Here is a 20043-nt window from a genome sequence, read left to right as displayed (position 1 = left end):
GGTAAGAATTCTAATTTTTTCCATGAATCTATTAAAGCGGTGGCAGAAGAGGAGTAGAAATACACAGAAAATGGAATTTAATTCTCCCCCTGGGAAGCATCTTGCAGTCCTATTTTTAGAGTGTATTATCCATCGTTTATATCATATAGTAGAAGTAAAAATGGAGAAAGGAATGAAGTTGGAGCGAGATCTGTAGATTTCAGAATTCTGGTTTCTACTGCTAATTCACAACCATTGATTTACTATACACTTAAGCAAATCACAGTATCACTATGGAAATGCAGCTAAACCAGATGTTTATTAATACCCTCCAACTGCAGTAGAGACTGTTGTAGAATCATTACCCTAAACACTAGATGTCCAATTGACTAGGAGATCTATCTGACACTGCCACCAACAATCTTGATAAGATAACTGGTACACAAGACAAATGCAGGAGATATATAACTCTTTCTAGAAATAGGAGAAGTTGGCATTCTTCACATGACCTTTAAGATATTCTTAAAGTGAGAATATTTAAAAAGTGATAGCCTCTGTATAGGTAAATTAAAAGTAGCATTCATTTATCGGCTAATTCAAAGACAAGTGGATATTACAACATTCTCTGATAAACATCCTTTAGATTCATTATCAATCTGTGTCCCACTACCATTAAACTCTAGAATGCAAGAGATTATCAGAGGAAGATACATAATGTAGAGTTGAAGATGGTGCTGAGCAAGTAATTTCTTTGTTTCCATATATCACCCATCTTGTGGCAGTAAAGGACAAAATAAAAGTTTATGGAAGTATAATCATGACCTTTATGCAAGGTTGATCATGCCTGCAATCTGCAAACAATGAGCACTTTTCACTAGCAGGGTAGGGAAAATAAGGAGGGGAAGATACAGACTGGAGATTGTTTTTCTAAGAGGGAATGAAAAGTGACTACCAAGGGGGGTCCAGTAAGAGACCACCACCCATAATCTGATTCAGAATTGTTTCTCATTACCTGGTCTACCTGCAGGACCAAAAGGCTATGGAGATTATCCCTTTGCTCTCACCCCACCTCCCCTACGTGAGCTTCAGAGGTCATATCTATTGAGTGCTCTATGGTACTAGGCGTTTCAAGAGCTGAGAGTAGATCTGGTTATGCAAACACAGAGATCTCATCACAATATCCAAATAACATTTGTAGTCTGTCCTTTTGGTGACAAGGAGCCCTGAAGGACAAAACAACTTCTCATATCATATACTTCCAAATGTATTAATTTTTAAATGGAAATGTCAGTGCTTATGGAAATATTAAGATAGAAATATATGAAAAATTCTATTGTTACCATTAATTTGGTGTTTTCATTAATATTTCCATTTCAAAAATTCCATACTCACCTCTATGGACAATATCATTCTTATGGCACCAGTGAATTGCTTTGATTAATTGGTAAATATAGCTTTTTACTTTTTCAGGTGGAACTCCATTTGGCATTTCTTCCAGCAATTCAAGCATATTCTAAACATTAAATACAGAGTCATTAATCTCTAAAATTAGGTGGGCTCATAAAATCATATATTAACATTTTTAAAAAGCACCTTGGATGAAATTCATCCAATATACAGCACTTTTCTTTTTTTATTGTTTTGTTTTCCATCTGTAACTTTTTCCATGCTATAGTAAGAATACTGTATTAAATCAAGGCTTGCTTTTAAGAGAAATTCCATTTTATTACTCCAAAGTAATAACCTTGTACACATTATACTTGCCTTAAAATCTTCAGCCATCATTTTAGAATAATTTCAAGGGAAAAGTGAGGCAAATTAGAGATAAAATATTGTAACATATAAAGGGGGAAAACATTAGTCATTTTAACACATTACGTTGTGTGTCTTCAATAGAACCTTGAAATAAAATTAAGCCTTAGAAATATTTGTGGAAGACACGAACAATATTCTGAAAAGAAAAAAAAAAACCCCAATATTAGAAATGATCTATATATATCTGTACAAAAATTAAAACAGGTGAGAAAATACTATTGAAATAAAAATTCACAGACTCCAAACAGAAAGATACTGCAAAATTTTTAGTTTAGAGTCAGAGATCATTAAAAAATTCATGCAAATTTTTTTATTAAGAAACTCCACTTCACCAATATCCTCTGAATTTCCTTATTAATCAAACATTCTCCATTCCCTCTGTAAAGCAAAATGACCAAGGCCCTCAGCATAATTATGGCTTTCTGTTTGTAGGCTACTTACTGCATAGGACAATTCTCAAAGTGGTCTGAGGATCCTTGCGGGGGGGGGGGGGGGGGGGGCGGGTAGAGACCTTTCAGAAGGCTCATGAAATCAAAACTATTTTCATAATGATATTAAGATGTTATTTGCCTTTTTTCACAGGGTTGACATTTACACTGATGGTACAAAAGCAATGGTGGGTAAAATTGCTGGCACTTTAGAATGAATCCAGGCAGTAGATTCTTCAAGGGTAAACCCTCACAGACAGAAAAAACAAAATACAAACAATGCTGGTTTTAGTTAGTAATTTTATTGCTTCATTTCTTGAGTACACATCTTCTTAAGAATCTACATGACAAAAAGAGGAATACACATAAAACACTTCTACCCCATATCAAAGTATAATGGATGTCTTGAGGAAAAGCCCCTGGGTAACTGCATTCCAAGCTCAACTAGCCGCTTTTTTTTTTTTTTGTAGAACATCATTTTTGTTTTCCTCAAAAGAATGACATACAAACAATGGTTATTCAGGAAAACACTGTCTCAAAAAAACAATGTGAATCTGTCACTTCAAGGAAAACAACTAAAAACATTTTGTTGCTAATGCTAAAATTTGAGTTTTCAAGTGAAAATTAAAATTTTACTGTCACCCATGAACTATCTGATGGCTTCCCAATTCTGAAAGACTTTTCTGATGAGGTCAGAAGTAATAAGATGGGACTTTTTTGGATATTATATGAAATGTGTTAACATTTATGGAATCTGCATAACTCACATTTTCCAAATGCCCAATGAAAAGAGCCAATGAAAGAGCAAAAACAGGCTAGTGAATTTTAACATAAAAGAACACACAATGTTCACGGATATGACTCCAGATGCTACATTGCAACTAACCTTTAAGAATCCACCACTTCTTGGATTTTGGTACAGTATCTAAGAAAACATCTGCAATGAATCTGAAAAGGCTATTAAAATACTCCTCCCTTCTTCCAATTACATATCTGAGACCAGATTTTCTTCGTATATTTCAACCAGACTACACGTACAAGCAGATATGAGAATCCAGCTGTCTTCTGATAAACCAGATATATTTTTAAAAAGATTTCTTTATCCTCCCCCTCCTCCCTGCCGTTGTTTGCGCTGGCTGGCTGCTCTCTCTTCATCTCCTTTTTTAGGAGGCACTGGGAACTGAACCTTGGGACCTCCCATGTGGGAGGGAGGCACCCAATCACTTGAGCCACCTCCACTCCCTGCTTGTTGTGTCTCTCTGTTGTGTCATCTTGTTGCACCAGCCGGTCACGTCAGCTCACTGTCTTGTTTGTCTTCTTTAGGAGGGAACCGAACCCAGGACCTCCCATGTGGTAGGCAGGCACCCAGCTGCTTGAGCTGCATCTGCTTCCCAAGATATTTTTAAAGATTTGCAAAACTGCAAAACAGCATGCTTCTCATTAAATTTTATTTTGAAGGAGCTATTTTTTTCATTAAAATGTTATTTACTATGTAATGGGTTTACTGTTTTTTTTCTAATGAATTATTTTTTAAATTTCTCAGTTTTGATTTCTAATTAATATTAATAGATAGAACCCACATAAACAAAAAATTCTTAGTGTTCGTAATAAATTTAAGAGTATAAAGAGTCCTGAGACCAAAAGGTTAGAAAACCACTGCTCTAGAACAACCGAACAATTTTGTTGCCACCAGTCATTATATGCATACAAAGAATCTGTTGTGCTTACTCCCATTCCTATTTATGACCGATATACTTATTTTAATGTAAATAACATATAAACCAATGAAATAATGTTTTTTAAAAAGTTGCTGTTTATAAGTAAACAAAGTTGAATACTTTAGAAAGACTTCATAAAGTCATGCCACTAACAATACTGCAGTCTATCAAGTATGAGTGAGATAATTATAAAACACTGATGGGTGAGGAGTGTTAGCAAGCATAAATATTGAAAGATTCTGTATTAGGATGACTGTGAGCCAACAGATTCTCGTTGTTAAGCCAACCCCCTTTGAATGGTATTTGTTTTGACAGCAAGGAAACTACAACACTTTTCTTCTGGCTGGCTGGAAATCTTTGGAGTTCCTTGGCTTGTCCATCACGTGTTTTTTGTTTAAAGATTTTTATTTTATTTTATTTCTCTCCCCTTCTCCCCCCCGTCCCCAGTTGTCTGCTCTCTGTGTCCATTTGCTGTGTGTTCTTCCGTGTCCGCTTCTATCCTTACCAGCGGTACCGGGAATCTGTGTTTCTTTTTGTTGTGTCATCTTGCTGTGTCACCTCTCCGTGTGTGCGGTGCCATTCCTGGGCAGGCTGCATTTTCTTTCGTGCTGGGCGGCTCTCCTTATGGGGCACACTCCTTGTGTGTGGGGCTCCCCTATGCAGGGGGCACCCCTGCGTGGCAGGGCACTCCTTGCACGCATCAGCACTGCACATGGGCCAGCTCCACACGGGTCAAGGAGGTCCTGGGTCCGAACCGTAGACTTCCCATGTGGTACATGGATGCCCCATCCATTGGGCCAAGTCTGCTTCCCCATCACATGCTAATGCACATAGCAGTATCTTCTTTCTCTTCTGGATTCTGTTGACTTCTAGCTTCTGGCTGTTCCCTGGGGCTTCTGTCTCCTGTGTTCATTTTCTTTGCTTATAAGGATTTCAGCCATGTCGGATGAAGGCCACCTTCATTCAGTTTGGGCACGCTTTCACTAATAACATCCTCAAAGGTCCTATTGACAAATGGGCTCACACCCACAGGACCAAGGGTTGGGACCTGAACACGCCTTTTGTGGGGGGCATGACTCAATCCCCAACAAGTATTTTAAGCTCTTGCTTCACTTTAAAGAAACTGACACAGGATATCATAGTTGATGCCTAATGAGTAGGGTATATGTAAGAGAAACCAATCAGAACTTCAATTAGAAGATCAATACTCAAAACGCTTTGACCCTACCTCTGAAGACTGATACATGAATACATATGTTTTGAGTTAAAATACAGAGTTTAATATATGCATGCATCATTTTTTGATCCTCCATTTGAATTGCCTTTTTAAACTAACAAATGCACAGGAGGTCACAAATGCACAGGAAGATTAGGAGGGTTTTGTAATAAAGAAAATAAAGTTATCTTCCATTTCATACGCAACTCTAGATCCCTCAGTGGCAGAGATACTGTCCCCCAACAGCTATTCTTCTCTTACACCATAATAACAGAATCTTTTTTAAGTGATATCCTGAATTAAAGACTATATTTCCCAGCCTGCCTTGCAGCTAGTGTGGTCATGCCACTAAATCCTAGCAAATGAGACACGATGGCTAGAGCTCCATTTTGGACCTTGAGAACAAGGGCCACATCCCAAGGACGGTAGAGCAGAAAGGCAGAAGAAACCTGGACCTCCTACAACTGTGGAAGAGTGCTGCCAAACCTGTCCTGTACTGCCTTCTTTTGTATTCATACATGAGAGAAATAAACTTCTACTTTAAGCCATTGTAATTCTGGGTCTCTGTTACCACTGCAGCCAAATGGAATTCTCCTTGATATTCCCCTCCATCTCCTTTTCTTGTTCTCTCCTGTTTATTAAATAAATTCTGCTTAATCTTCAATGTCCAGTACAAGTTCTAGCTTTATGGTAAGGTCTCCTATTGTCTTTCAGTGCTCACAACCTGTTGTTTCTCAGAACTTTATCCTGTGGGCAATGGTGGGCTCTGAGTAACAGGTGATACAATAAAATCAGTGTTTTAGAAGATTAATGTGGTAGAACTGAGGTATAACAGAGATTTGAAAACGGGACGTACCTACTAATACAATGTTCTAAGGTTTGAAATAAGAGCCTATATTAAAAAGGGTCAGAGGAAACAGAAAGGAAGGGATAGATTTGAAGAACTGGCAATAGCCTCTTTTAATGTGAATATACTGTGAAATTATACACTCTATCCAACATAATTTATTATTTAAAAATTTAAAATTCATCTATCAAATATGTATTGAGTGCTAATTATATCTTAGAAAAGAACAATGATTATCAAGTGGGGAGGTGGAGAAGGGTACTTTCCTTCTCCATCTTACCCCTGGAAGGATGACTTGGAATCACCTAGGAGAATTCAGATACTTGCCAACACCCTAACCTTCTTGAGACTCACTGTGAATTGTTAGTCACTGTCTCCAATAGGAAGGTGTGATGGTCACTGTCCACTTAAAACCCACAGGGCCAGAGGGAAGAATACGAAGTCTGGGCTCAGAAGACTGGCGTTCCAGTAGCGGCTCTGATACCAGCAGAGAGAGGTCAGACATGCCAAAATGTTTTACCCAGTGAGGAAACAGATTTACAATTTTCATACTACATTGTTATTAACCATGACCAATCACCATGAGTAGAAAAGAAATAAAAAGATAAACTGAGATAGATCTGTCAACATTTTATTTGGCAGTGAAAACTGCACAATTATTTTTGACAACTTAAAAATAAAGAGCATCTGATTTTCCCTGGGATCTTAGCACAGTAATCCTTCTTTTAAAAATATCAACTTTTAGCTCATATTGGTAGCTTATGAGAAATACCTAGTTGACAAAGAGGGAAAAAAACCACCTTAAAATGGATTTTGGAAGGCAACCAAAAAGTAGTGATTTAAAACTACAAAGAGCCTTATAATATTTTCCAATTTTTGCTAGTGACAAAATTACTGTATTTTTAAATTTGGAAAATAATTTGTAATGGTTGAATTAATTCAGAAGCTGCATACTGGTCAGTCATTTTGGTAACACTACTTTCCATTTTGTGATGATGATGGTGAGACTCTATACTTAATGACACAGAAAGAATACTGAGACAAACCTAAAGCAAATAAATCTCTCCAGTTTCATCTTCTGTAGACAATAACACAGGAAATCAGCAGGGGCCACCTATTCGCTCATCAAGGAAACCTCTTAAAAGTTAGTCTGGGTCTTGCTTATTATTTGTTTAGTTCTTGACAATAACCAACTGCTGTAGTTCAGGTATTCTCCAAGAAATCCATAAACAGACAATTCTGATTACTGTAGTGCCTATTTGTCCATAGGCCACATTATTAAAATTGTCACTAAGTTGATAATTTTTTATAAAGTACGAATGCAAAGGTGCAGACACTCAAACAATGCATATTTTTCTTCTTTTCTCCTATACTTCCAAATCTTCCATGGGATTTCATCTTTCTTCTCAGGCTCTCCTTCCCACAAGGACATCTCCTTCTCTCAAATAAAGCCAAAGCACTGGCAATTCACAAAAGGCTGCTTGTGATCCCTCTCATTGGCTGCCTTAAATCTGATTTAGACACCCACTCATGTTTACATGGTATCTTACACATACTTCTCTTGTCCTGTCTCCTATTGTCAATTTATCTGTCTCCCTCGGAGGCCTTGTTTTAGGTTTAAGAAATGAAGTCTAAAAATCACTTCTTGGACATAGATCCTGACTTCAGAAGGCAAATCAGTATATTGTTTAAACTTAAGATTATCTCTTTATGAATAAATTGTACACAATTCTTAAAAATAATTATTTTCATGATTATGGATAATACTTTCATTGCTAAAGTCCTCAGGTTATGAGTACATTCACAAGTCATACTAGATAGTAATGAACTCATACTAGATAGTAAAGATAGTAATAAATTTATAAACAGCCTTAAAGAGAAGAATGAAGCAAAAACTCAATGGTTTCAAGTAGAGACTTACTTTTTCAACATACTCAAATACCAAGTACAATTTTCCCCTCCGACGAAAAGCTTCTTTCAGCTCCACAATGTTTTCCTGTTTGAGAGTACGAAGCATTTTAAGCTCTCGCAGGGTCGTTTCCTTGACTTCTTCATTTTCTAGAATTTAAATAATGGTAAATGGAGTAAAATTAAAGGCTTCAAACCACTATTCAAAATACTGAGAACACTGCAATTCCATCTTCCACTCTGTGTAACTCTGCAAAAAAAGTTTAATGATGGACCCTGCCCCATTCAAGATGGTGGAATAAGACACTTCAGCACTTCATATCGCCACAGAAGCTCTGAACAACTAGCAAGAACAGGCAGAAACATCTTTCTTAAAGTTTCAGGAAAACAGTTATAGGACCTTTAGTAACAGGACGAGTGCCAAATCAAGAAAAAGATTACTTAAAAAAGAGGTAGGATCTCATGGCGCCCTAACTGGCCCTTCCCTCACTCCTCATCAATTTGGTGTGGAGTCAGCCCATGCCCCCAGTACAGTTCCCTGGTCCTGGTTCTGGAGGGAACAGAGTAACCCTTGTGAACATACTAGAAACATGTACATCTGGTCGCTCTGTCTAATGGTGGCTGGAGGGACTCACCATCCCAGAAAGTACCCTGTGTGTAGAAGGTAGCTCATGGAACTAACCTACAGACCACCCTGGTAAAGCAGTCAAATGGTGCTGCCTGGAGAAATGGACTGCTGGTCGTAGGATATACTGTGCTGTGCGCCTGGGACCATGAGGAAACTACTTCCTAGGGAAGAGGGGACATTCAGAACTATATAAATGGGAATTCCTAGGGCCACATGCCCAGAAAGGATCAGGGTGGCCTCTATGTGTGCTTGTACAGGTCAGATTGTAAAGACTGGGAAAGGTGCTTTTTAAAAAATTAACTAATTAATTAATCAATTTATTGTTAGCTTCTGGCATTGAAGGCATTCTATCATAACAATAGCTGGATACAAGCTTAAGGAACCAACCCTCCAGAGTCTAAATTCCAGGTATAACATGTTAAAATGTTAAAATTTCCAGGTTTCAAAACATACAAAGAAATAGGACGCAATGGCCCAGAGGAAGGAAAAGATTAAAGCATTAGAAACCATCAGTGAGGAGGCCATATCAGACAGACTTTGTTTTTTAAACAAATCAATTTTATTGATACATATTAATAAAATATATGATTCATCCAAAGTGTACAATCAACAGGATTCGGTATAATCACATACTTGTAGATTCATGACTTCAATCGTTATTAGTGTATTTTCATTATTTCAGTAATAATAATAATAACCAACAACACACAAACAAGAAAATTCCTCAACTCTTCCTCATTGTTTCCCTGCTGTACATCGCTGTTATTTCTGGCTATTCTTGAACAATTATTTATTTGTTTATTGAGATATATTCACATACCATATGATCTATCCAAAGCTTTTAATCAATGACTTTTAGTATAATCACAATGTTGTACATTCATCATCTCAAAAATTAGAAAAACTTCATTACTCCAAAACAAAAGACTCCACACTGCTTAGCATTCCTTCCCTAGCCCTACATAACCACTAATCTAATTTCATCTTTATAAATTGATTTATATTTACATTTTATATAAATGGAATCATACAATATGTAGTAATCTTTGTCTGGTGTCCTTCACTTAGCATAATTTATGTTTTGGTCTGATATTAACGGCGGAGGACTTGGCCCAGTGGTTAGGGCATCCGTCTACCACATGGGAGGTCCGCGGTTCAAACCCTGGGCCTCCTTGACCCGTGTGGAGCTGGCCCATGCGCAGTGCTGATGCGCGCAAGGAGTGCCCTGCCACGCAGGGGTGTCCCCCGCGTAGGGGAGCCCCACGCACAAGGAGTGCGCCCCGTAAGGAGAGCCGCCCAACGCGAAAGAAAGTGCAGCCTGCTGCCCAGGAATGGTGCCACACACACAGAGAGCTGACACAACAAGATGACACAACAATAAGAAACACAGATTCCCGTGCCGCTGACAACAACAGAAGCAGACAAAAAAGAAGATGCTGCAAATAGACACAGAGAACAAACAACCAGGGTGGGGGGAGGGGAAATAAATAAATAAATAAATATTTTTAAAAAATAAAATAACATTTTGTAGTATTAACCCACATTTGTTCAGCTTCAAAGAAAAACAATCATATATACAATTTAACTCTTATTCATATTTCATATATTTATATTTCACAAAATATATTTAGTTCATAATAGTGCAATCATACAGTAATTGTCCTTTTGTGCCTGGCTTGCTTCACTCAACATAACGTCCTCCGGGTTCATCCATGTTGTCTATGCTCCACAAGTTTATTTCTTCTCACCGCTGTATAATATTCCATTGTGTGTATATTCCACAATTTGTTTACCCATTCATTCGTTGATGGACATTTGGGTTGTTTCCAACTTTTGGCAATCGTGAATAATGCCACTATGAACACTGGTGTCTGTTCACGTCTCTGCTCTCAGTTCCTCTGGGTAAATATCTAGTAATGGAATATATCCATGGGTCACATGGCAAGTCTATATTCAGATTCCTTAGGAATTGTCAAACAGTCCTCCATAGTGGCCGTACCATTCAACATTCCCACCAACAATGAATAAGCATTCCTATCTCTCCATATCCTCTCCAAAATGTACAGTTTTCCCACTTTTTAATAGCGGCCAGTCTAATAGATGTAAAATGATATCTCATTGTAGTTTTGATTTGCATTTCCCTAATCACTAGTGAGGCTGGACATTTTTTCATGTGTTCTTTGCCATTTGTATTTCTTCTTTGGACAATTGTCTTTTAAGTCTTTTGCTCATTTTTAAATTGGATAGTTTGTTTTTTTATTGTTGAGTTGTACGATTTTATAGATCATGGATATTAAACCATTATCAGATATGTGATTGCCAAATATTTTTTCCCATTGAGTTGGCTGCCTTTTTACCCTTTTGACAAAGTCCTTTGAGGTACAAGTGTTTAATTTTGAGGAGGTTCCATTAATCTACTTTTTCTTTTGTTGCTCATGCTTCAGGTATAGGGTTTAAGAAACTACTGCTTACCACAAGATCTTGAAGATGTTTTTCTACATTTTCTTCTAGAAGTTTTATGGTCACTGTTTTTACATTTAGGTCTTTGATTCATTTTGAGTTCATTCTTGTATAAGGTGTAAGATAGGGTTTTGTTTTTTGTTGTGTTTTTTTTTTCCTCTTTCTTTTGGGTATGGATATCCAGTTCTCCCAGCACCATTTGTTGAATAGACTGTTCTGGACCATCTGGGTGGGCTTAACAGCCTTGTCAAAAATCACTTGACTGTAGATGTGAGGGTCTATTTCTGGGTTTTCAAATTGGTTCCACTGGTCAATCTGTCCTTATGCGAGTACCATGCTGTCTTTACCATTGTAGCTAAGTAATATGCCTTAAAGTCAGGAAGTGAGAGTCCTCCAATTTTGTTCTTCTTTTTTAAGACATTTTTGGCTATTTGGGGCACCTTACCCTCCAAATAAATTTGATTATCGGCTTTTCAATTTCTGCAAAAAAGGCTGTTGGGACTTTTATTGGGATTACGTTGAATCTGTAAATCAGTTTGGGCAGAACTGACATCTTAATGATATTTAGTCTTCCAATCCATGAACATGGAATATCCTTCCATTTATTTAAGTCTTCTTCGGTTTCTTTTAGCAATGTTTCATAGTTTTCTGAATATAGGTCCTTCACATCTTTAAGTTTATTCCTAAATATTTGATTGTTATACTTGCTATTATAAATGGAATTTTTAAAAATTTCTTCAGATTGCACATCAGTAGCGAACAGAAGCACTACTGATTTTTGCATATTAATCTTGTATCCCACCACTTTGTTGACACTTTGTTCATCTATTAATTCTAGTAGCTCTATTGTGGATTTTTCAGGATTTTCTAGATATAGGATCATGTCATCAGGAACAGTGAAAGTTTTACTCTTCCTTTCTTATTGGGTATCTTTTATTTCTTTTTTTTTTTTTTAAAGATTTATTTATTTATTTAATCCCCCCCCCCTCCCCTGGTTGTCTGTTCTTGGTGTCTATTTGCTGCATCTTGTTTCTTTGTCCGCTTCTGTTGTCGTCAGCAGCACGGGAAGTGTGGGTGGCACCATTCCTGGGCAGGCTGCTCTTTCTTTTCACGCTGGGCGGCTTTCCTCACGGGCGCACTCCTTGCGCGTGGGACTCCCCCACGCGGGGGACACCCTTGCGTGGCACGGTACTCCTTGCGCGCATCAGCGCTGCGCATGGCCAGCTCCACACGGGTCAAGGAGGCCCAGGGTTTGAACCGCGGACCTCCCATATGGTAGACGGACGCCCTAACCACTGGGCCAAAGTCTGTTTCCCTATTTCTTTTTCTATCCTAATTGCTCTAGCTAGAACTTCTAGGACAATACTGAATAATGGTGATACTGGGCATCCTTGTCTTGTTCCTGACCTCAGCAGGATAGCTTTCAGTTTTTCACAGTTAAGTACCATGCTAGCTGTAGGTTTCTCATATATGCATTTTACCATAATATTGAGGAAGTTTCCTTCTATTTCTGTCTTTTGAAATGTTTTTACCAAGAAAGGGTGCTGTACTTTGTCAAATGCCTTTTCTGCATCAGTCAAGAGGATCATGTGATTTTTCTTCTTCAATTTATCAATGTGGTTTATTACACTAATTGATTTTCTTTATGTTGAACCACCCTTGCATACCTGGGATAAAATCCACTTGATCGTGGTATATAAATATTTTAATGTGCTTTTGGATTCAGTGTGCAAGTATTTTGCTGAGGATTTTTGCATCTATATTCATTAGAGATGTTGGTCTGTAATTTTCTTTTTTTGGAATATCTTTATCTGGTTTTGATATTAGGGTGAGGTTGGCTTCAAAGATTTAAGTTTGGTAGCATTCTCTCCTGTTCAATTTTTTGGAAGAGCTTGAGCAAGATTGGTATTAGGTCATCTTTGAATGATTGGTAGAATTCACCTGTGAAGCTATATGGTTCTGGGCTTTTCATCTTTTGGAAGTTTTTGATGACTCTTTCAGCCTCTTCACTTGTGATTGGTTTTCTGAGGTCTTCTATTTCTTCTAGGACCAGTGTAAATGGTTCATGTGTTTCTAGGAATTTGTCAATCTCATCTCCTCTACATTGTTGAGTTTTTTGGCATACAGTTGTTCATAGAATCCTCTTATGATCTCTCTTATTTCTGTGGGGTCAGGGGTAATGTCTCCCCTCTCATTTTTTATTTTATTTATTTGCATCTTTTTTCTTTTTCCCTTTGTCCATCTAGCTAAGGGTTTGTTGATTTTGTTGATCTTCTCAAAGAACCAACTTTTGGTTTTGTTGATTCGATTGTTTTTTCTGTTCTCAATTTCATTTATTTCTGCTCTGATCTTTACTGTTTCTTTCCCTCAACTTGGTGTGGGATTAGTAGTTAGATCTTCAATTTTAGTTCTTTCTTTGTTTTTAATGTAAGCATCAAGAGCTATAAATTTCCCTCTAAGCAATGCCTTTGAAGTGTCCCATAGGTATTGATTTGTTGTTCTCATTTTCATTCATCAAGATATTTACTGAATTCTCTTGCAATTTTTTTATTTGACCCGCTGATTATTTAAGAGTATGTTGTTAAATCTCCATATATTTATGAATTTTCTGTCCATTATTGATTTCCAGCTTCATTCCATTATGATCAGAGAAAATATTCTGTATAATTTCAAACTTTTAACATTTATTGAGATTTGTCTTGTGACACAACATAGGTCTATCTTGGAGAAGGATCCATGAGCACTTGAAAAGAATGTATACCCTGCTGTTATAGGGTACAATGTTCTATAGATGTCTGTTAGGTCTAGTGCATTTATCATATTATTCAAGCTCTCGTTCCTTTATCTATCCTCTGTCCAGATGTTCTATCCAATACTGAGACTGGTATACTGAAGTCTCCAACTATTATTGTAGAGACATCTATTTCTCCCTTCAACTTTGCCAGTTTGTGCCTTATGTATCTTGGGGCATTCAGGTTAGGTGCATAAATATTTAGTATAGTTATTTCTTCTTGCTGAATTGCCCCTTTCATTAATATATAATGACCTTCTTCATCCCTTGCAATCGTTAGGCTAATGTGTCAACACAACCAGGTAATTGGTCCCAGCTGTTTGGTCAAGCAAGCACTGGGCTAATTGTAAAACAAGGACATTTATAGACATTAGTCATCTGTGAGTTTACTGCATAGATGGCTGATTACATCTACAATCAACTACGGAGATTAGGTAATACATCATTTACTGCTGACAGCAATCGGTTGAATGCCTTAAAATGGGAAGTGATTTCAGTATACAGGGAGAATTTTCCAGCTTATCTTTGGACAGCCAATGTCTCCTGGAAGCTCATCAAGGACCTCCAGTGGACCTTTATCGGAGCCCCTGGTTTGCAGACTGCCTGCGGAATCTGGACTTGTGCATCCCCACAGTCGCATGAGAGAATTTTATAAAATCTCATGCTATTTGCAGATATCGTCTGTTGATTCTGTCTCCCCAGAGAACCCTGTAAGCTTTATATCAATATTAAATATCTGGAACTTGATAATGGCACTTAAGGCAGTTATATAAGTGGATGCATTTGTTTTTAGGAAATGTGCATGGGAGTATTAAGTGTTCAAGTAGTGTGATGTATACAGTCTATACTCAAGTTCTGAAAACACATTAATAAACAGACAGATGGATAGAATGATATGGGGAATGCAGCAAAATGTGTTAAAATTGGTGGATCTGAATATGGGGAGGGAGGGGTATGTTGGAGTTCTCTGTATGGGATTTGGATTCTTTTTGTAACTGTCCTATAAGTCTGAAAGTACTTCAAAATAAAAGTTAAAGAACAAAAAGTCCAAGGATGGAATCTTAAGGAACACATTTTCTTGTTGAAAGGATCAAGAATAAAACACTTAAAGAAGGAAAGGTTTACTTGACTAGCGTAAACCTGATTTTCTGCTTGCATTTTCTTTTACTACTTGTAAAAGAAAGTACTACTAAAACAAAAAAAGAAAGTACTACTTATTCCAAATACAGACTTACAGATACAACATAGGAATCCACTGTCATTTGAACTATTAACACTCTATACTGGCGAGGAGGCTATGTGTACTTAAGTTTAAAGGGCTAATAAGGGAAGCGGACTTGGCCCAATGGATAGGGTGTCTGCCTACCACATGGGAGGACCTCCTTGATCCGTGTGGAGCTGGCCCAAGCGCAGCGCTGATGCACGCAAGGAGTGCTGTGCCACCACCCTCACATAGGGGAGGCCCACGCACAAGGAGTGCGCCCCATAAGGAGAGCCGCCCAGTGTGAAAGAAAGTGCAGCCTGCCCAAGAATGGCGCCGCACACATGGAGAGCTGACACAACAAGATGACGCAACAAAAAGAAACACAGATTCCTGGTGCCGCTAATAAGGATAGAATTGGTCAGAGAACACACAGAGAATAGACTCAGAGTGCAGACAACTGGGGGAGAGGGGAAAGGGGAGATGAATGAATGAATGAATGAATGAATGAATGAATGAATGGCTAATAAGGAATCAACAATATCAATGTGTTGAGCAGCCTCTAACCAGCATCTGTAGCAGCTGTTTTTAAGGCTGGCCTGAAACTTTAGCTCATTTGAAAAGCATAGCTATGGCTCAGGCTGTATGTGAGTCACCTCAATGAGCAGAGGTCGTAAGCCAGGCATCCACAATGCAGCTTGTGGTCAAGTTGCAGGGAATGTCTGATCTTGCCTCTGAATAGCAGATGCTGTAAGTTCCTGCTGTCACCCTGTGGCATGTCTATTTGCCCATTCCAGATGGTATGGCTATACTGGGATGAAGAACTTATGCTGAACTAATATGCTCTTCCATACCATCAACTTCACTCAGGATATCCTCCACAAACAGAGGAAGTCATATTAACTCTAATGGATTAATTGAGAGAATGGGGGAGAGGTAATATTTTATCTTATAGACTTTTTGTGATAGCTTTAGATTTAGCTAGGAAATTCTAACGACCATGGTTACATATGTATGTGTGAGGGTATAGGTTCATAATCCCTTATCTGCAATTCCAAAATCCAGAACACAGTTTAAAAGAAAAAACAAAACTGAAGCCTTTTCTAAGTTTGTGGCAAATTCATTTAGAAGGAACACCTGACCAGAACTGACACGAGGCTGGTTATTTGTAGTCTTTGTTTATCCAACTTAATAACAACATGCATATGTTGTACTATAGAAATACTACTTGATTACAAGACAATATAGTAACATGCCATATTTCCATTCTAAAATGCAAAAAATTAGATTTCCAAAAACACATTTGTCCCCAAGGTTTTGGATAACGGCCAAAATCCTAGCTTGAGAGTCTAAATTGTATGACCCTCAGATTCAGCATGTCTTAGCAAGTCTGGGGAGGAAGAAAATCAAGTTTGGGAATGGGATCAAGAAAGACTAGTATGTCTTCTAAGAAAAAATGCTTCCTAAGTAAGGCATACAAGAAGAGACTGAATGGAGATGAAAAATGAGAGGAGAGGCTAAATGCAGTATTTTCAGATTATTTTCTATTCCAGATTCCTCTCCCAATTCAAACATGAGTTGAAAGAAAAGAGACTAATAAAACCCCGTGCTTGGTAGCACCAGAGTATCTGTAACAAATAGGGAACCCAACGTCAGCACTCCTTTGTGAACTTTTTACACAAATGAAGTATTCTCCTTGCTTCAGCAAGGATAACTGTTGGAGAATGTTGGAACACAGATTAGGAAAGAACAGAGATAAAGAGATCACCTATTAAAAGACACGATGCAGCAGGAGGAAAGGCGAACAGTGGCATAAGCAGTGAACCAGTCCAGTCCAGATCAGGGAGCTGGATGTCCAACGTCAGGAGGGCCAACGTCAGGAACAGAAGAACATGAAATATTGGATGTCCCCTAGAAGTGGCGGGGGGGGGGGGGAGGGGGCGCGGATGTGAGAGATGCAATGAGGGCCCTTAAAAAAGTGGCTTAGAGGACTGTGAGGGGGACAGAGGTCCAGCTGTTCTGCAAGTGAGGCCTGAGCCAGAGAAGTGGTGTTTTGTGACTGTTAAAGTGTTAATGTATCCCTAGCTACCGGAGCCTAGACAACATAAGTCTCTGAAAGAACATATCAGGGACCCACTTCTCTGATATCCCATACAAGTTACTCTCAAGGTTGAGCGTAATCAAACTAATATCCAACATCTCTAAGAGACAGAATGGTACACAGATCTCAATAAAATTCAAATGATCGTCTAACAAGGAAGCAAGCGACAAATATACTGCTTTCTCAGGATCTGGTCCTTGCCTGCCTCTCCATCTCTATCCCATGCCCCTTATTTCTCTCCTTTAGTCTTTCAGTTCCCAAAAGAGCCCCAATTTCTTTTTAAACCTTAGGGCCTTTGCACTTGCCTCCTCTGTGCCAAAATTTCATTCTACAATCCAGACTTTCCATGGCTGGCTCCTTCTGTTTTCAATGTCCCTCCTCAAAAGGCTTTCCCAGATGTCTAAATCAAGTACTTTTCCTATCTCCATTATTCCTTATCACACAGTACTCTGAATTTTTCTTTCACAGACCTCATAATTTTTATTTTTACATTTGTTTGCTCATTGGTTTACCATCTCTGCAGCCACTCCTGCTAAGTTGAGGGCTCCAATAGGACAGGTCTAAGTTCTTTGGTTTAACAATATAAACCCAACCACCTAAGACAGGGCATGGCACAAAGCAGGTGATCAGTTAATACTTCTTACGTGAATGCTCTCACTGGCACCTTGAGGAAACCTTTGCTCTTTGCTCAAATATGGCTAGCTCTTAGTCACTTAAGACAGAAAGAAGCAACATGATGAAAAATAGGCACTTTCCTCACTCAGTTCTGAGTCCAGCATTTGCAACTTTCTTCCTCAAGAACTTTGAAAGGGCTGCCTATGAGGCAATAAAACAAATGGAATTTATTTTCCCTTATTCACCTCTGTCTCTGGTTGTCAACTACAATATGTGATTATGAAAAAGGCTCCAGAAAATAGATAGCACTCCGGGGTCAAGAACATTTATGTAGTTAATCTGTAAATGCGCATCATCCATAAACTATGCTGGAGCTGGGTACAAATAAATGTTGCAACAAAGTCACTAAGGAAATATAGCTGGTGTAGCTTTCCTAATCAAAATCTTGGTGAATTCTTGAAACCCAAAAAGAAACTACAAAAAGGGAACGTGGTATTATTAGCAATTTGTGACTGTTTCACTTTGCTTACCGATAAAGCTATTTTAGAATGGCCATATCAAAATTGGAGAAGGATCTGGGAGACTTAGATTTTGGACCTAGTCTTTTTAACCAACTAACAGTATGACTTTGGGCAAGCCACTTAACTTTGCATCCATAAAATAAACGGGCTGTACCAAAAGAGGGAAAAACAAAAACAAAAACACAACTGTGGCCTTTTCCAAATCTAATAATCTCTGATTCCTTTCATTAAAATCTTATTGACTAAGAGCCTAAGCATCATAGGATTTTGGCATTTTGTTAAAAATACATTATTCAAATCTATACTGAATCCACTTGACAATAGTGATAGAAAGAAGATGAAGGAAATCAAGGGGAAAATGCCATTTACAATAGTAACTAAAAAAATCAAATACCTAGGAATAAATTTAACTAAAGACATAAATGATTTACACACAGAAAACTATACAACACTGTTAAAGATTTTAACAGTGAATTTAAAATCACTGTTAAATTTAATCACTGATAAAAGACGACTTCAATAAATGGAAGAATGTTCCCTGTCCATGGATAGGAAGACTAAACATCATTATGATGTCTAAACTACCCAAACTAATCTACAGATTTAATGCAATCCCAATAAAAATCAACGCAGCATTTTTTTCTGAATTGGAAAAACTATGAAATTTATTTGGAAGGGCAAGAGGTCCCAAACAGCCAAAGACATACTGAAAAAGAAAAATGAAATTGGAGGAATCATACTACCTGACTTTAAAACATACTACAAAGCTACAGTGGTCAAAACTACATGGTATTGGCACAAGGACAGACATACTGACAAATGGAATCAAATTGAGAGTTCTGATATAGATCCTCATATATACAGTCATCTGATATTCGACAAGGCCACCAAGCCCACTCAACTGGGAGAGAATGGCATCTTCACCAAATGCTGCTTAGAGAACTAGATATCCATATCCAAAAGAATGAGAGAGGAATACCATCTCACACCTTATACAAAAGTCAACTCAAGATGGATCAAAGATCTAAATGTAAGAGTCAAGACCATAAAGACCTTGGAAGATAATGTAGGGAAGCATCTACATGGCCTTGTAATAGGAAATGGCTTCATGAACTTCACACCCAAAGCATGAGCAGTGAAAAAAAAAAAAATAGATAAATGGGACCACCTCAAAATTAAAACCTTTTGCACCTCAAAAGAGTTTGTCAAGAAAGTGAAAAGACAGTCTACCCAATGGAAGAAAATATTTGGTTACCATATATCTGACAGGAGCCTAATATCCAGCATATATAAAGAAATCCTGTATCTTGAAAATAAAGACAAACTACCCATTTTAAAAATGGGCTAGTGATTTGAACATACACTTCTCCAAAGAAGGAATACAAACAGCTAAAAAAGCACATGAAAAGATACTCAACATCATTAGCTATTAGGGAAATGCAAATCAAAACTACAATGTGAGACCACCTTACACCCATTAGACTGGAGGCCATTAAAAAAACAAAGGACTACAAGTGTTGGAGAGGAGTGGAGGAATGGGAACCCCCATCCACTGCTGGTGGGAATGTAGAATGGTCCAGCTACTGTGGAGGACAGTTTGGCGGTTCTTCAAAGAACTAACTATATATCTGCCATATGACCCAGCAATTCCACTGCTGGGTCTATACCCAGAAGAAGTGAAAGCAAGGACACGAACAGACATATGTACACCAATGTTCATAGTGGCATTACTCACTATTGCCAAAAGTTGGAATCAACCCAAATGCCCATCGATAGATGGATGGATAAACAAAATATGGTATAAACATACAATGG

At 38.0% G+C, this 20043-nt stretch overlaps 1 protein-coding gene across 1 annotated transcript in view; it reads right to left on the bottom strand.

Annotated features, from left to right (window-relative positions):
* The window catches only part of CDKL5 (cyclin dependent kinase like 5), a 309028-nt gene that overhangs the window by 85412 nt on the left and 203573 nt on the right, over positions 1–20043 (bottom strand). The window contains exons 5-6 of the mRNA XM_058291571.2: positions 7925–8061; positions 1372–1492 (exon numbers count right to left, since the gene is read on the bottom strand). Coding sequence (XP_058147554.1) covers positions 1372–1492; positions 7925–8061 — 258 coding nt within the window. The remainder of the gene's footprint in view (positions 1–1371; positions 1493–7924; positions 8062–20043) is intronic.

The sequence above is a fragment of the Dasypus novemcinctus genome, chromosome X (genome assembly GCF_030445035.2).
Source record: "Dasypus novemcinctus isolate mDasNov1 chromosome X, mDasNov1.1.hap2, whole genome shotgun sequence".
Classification (NCBI taxonomy): domain Eukaryota; kingdom Metazoa; phylum Chordata; class Mammalia; order Cingulata; family Dasypodidae; genus Dasypus; species Dasypus novemcinctus.
Note: the sequence above shows the minus strand (reverse complement) of the source record. Positions and strands in the feature narration are given on the sequence as shown.